Source organism: Hipposideros armiger, unplaced genomic scaffold (assembly GCF_001890085.2).
Source record: "Hipposideros armiger isolate ML-2016 unplaced genomic scaffold, ASM189008v1 scaffold_35, whole genome shotgun sequence".
NCBI classification, from domain to species: domain Eukaryota; kingdom Metazoa; phylum Chordata; class Mammalia; order Chiroptera; family Hipposideridae; genus Hipposideros; species Hipposideros armiger.
The window spans coordinates 354631-355905 of NW_017731385.1; the positions used below are offsets into that span (position 1 = coordinate 354631).

At 52.6% G+C, this 1275-nt stretch overlaps 1 protein-coding gene across 1 annotated transcript in view; it reads left to right on the top strand.

The window, feature by feature from the left end:
* The window catches only part of LOC109380361 (chromodomain-helicase-DNA-binding protein 2-like), a 15940-nt gene that overhangs the window by 8663 nt on the left and 6002 nt on the right, over positions 1-1275 (top strand). Inside the window, exon 5 of the mRNA XM_019637846.1 lies at positions 229-475. Within this exon, the coding sequence (XP_019493391.1) occupies positions 229-475 (247 nt within the window). The remainder of the gene's footprint in view (positions 1-228; positions 476-1275) is intronic.

The window sequence follows — 1275 nt, forward strand, 5'->3', positions numbered from 1 at the left end:
TCTTAGGATTTCCCAAGGAGAAAGGCAGTGAATTTTCGTCCGCTTTAACGTTTGGGGGAAAGAATGTGAGGACTCACTACTGGTGTATGTTACCCAGCAGCGAAAAGGCCAGGAAGGAGGACATGGAGTGTCAGCTTATAACACGTGTCACCTTTCCGTTTAAACGTCAGTGGACATGAACTTCAGCCATTCCTCGCTGCCATGAGCCTGTTCCTTCTTTTCTCGCAGATCGAGGAGACTGGCAGAGGGAGAGGAAATTCAGCTACGGTGGTGGCAACAGCAACCCGTCATGGGGCAGCGACAGGCACCATCAGTATGAGCAGCACTGGTACAAGGACCATCATTACGGGGACCGGCGACACATGGACAGCCACCGTTCTGGGAGCTACCGGCCCAACAACCTGTCCCGGAAGAGACCCTATGACCAGTACAGCAGCGACCGGGACCACCGGGGACACAGAGATTATTATGACAGGTGTGACCTTGGCCAGGAGCTGTACCATTTACGAGCGATGTATCGGAGGCACTGAACGTCTCACCATGTGCCCGGGCACAGCCCCACGTCTGACCCAGCGTCTGTGCCATCCGGGCATCTTTGGGGTTTTGGGGAGGGATCGTATGCAGGCAGCTGACATTGTGCTGATGGATGGTTCAGAGTAGGGATTTTTGAGTTTTTCCTGAGGGCTGAGGAAGAGGGGAGGCTGCCGATCCTTGATTTGGGCTCTGAATAGTCAGCTGAGCAGAGAAGCGAGTGGGGGGAGGGATAGGCGTCGCAGGCCCAGGCCCAGGCTGGGCCCCCAGAAAGGGACGCCCGAATGCTGGTTACAGGTTTTAAGTTTTCTTCTCTGGGTCATAGGGAGCCATGGATAGTTTTTTGTTTCCCTCTGAAGAAATCGAGAGAAGAGCTAGTCATAAAACAGTGCCAGCAACAGAAATTATTAAGCTCTGCGCTGGGCTCTCATCCACACCGGGTAGCAGGGGTCCTGAGATGGTCCTTGCCTGCCAGGAGCTACAGTTAAAGGGCCAAAGACACTGGAAGCTGCACCCTCTCTGCAGCTCTATTATATTATATGAGCCACGGTGTTAAGCTGTGAGAGCCAGCAAGGACAGAATGAGGTGGTGTTACCCGTTCTTCCTAATTTCAGGGCCTGGCTTTGTTTTAACCTCATAGCAGCTTTGGTTTTCTCTAGACCAGCAGTTCTCAACCTTCCTAATGCCGCGACCCCTTAATACAGTTCCTCATGTTGTGGTGACCCCCAACCATAAAATTATTTT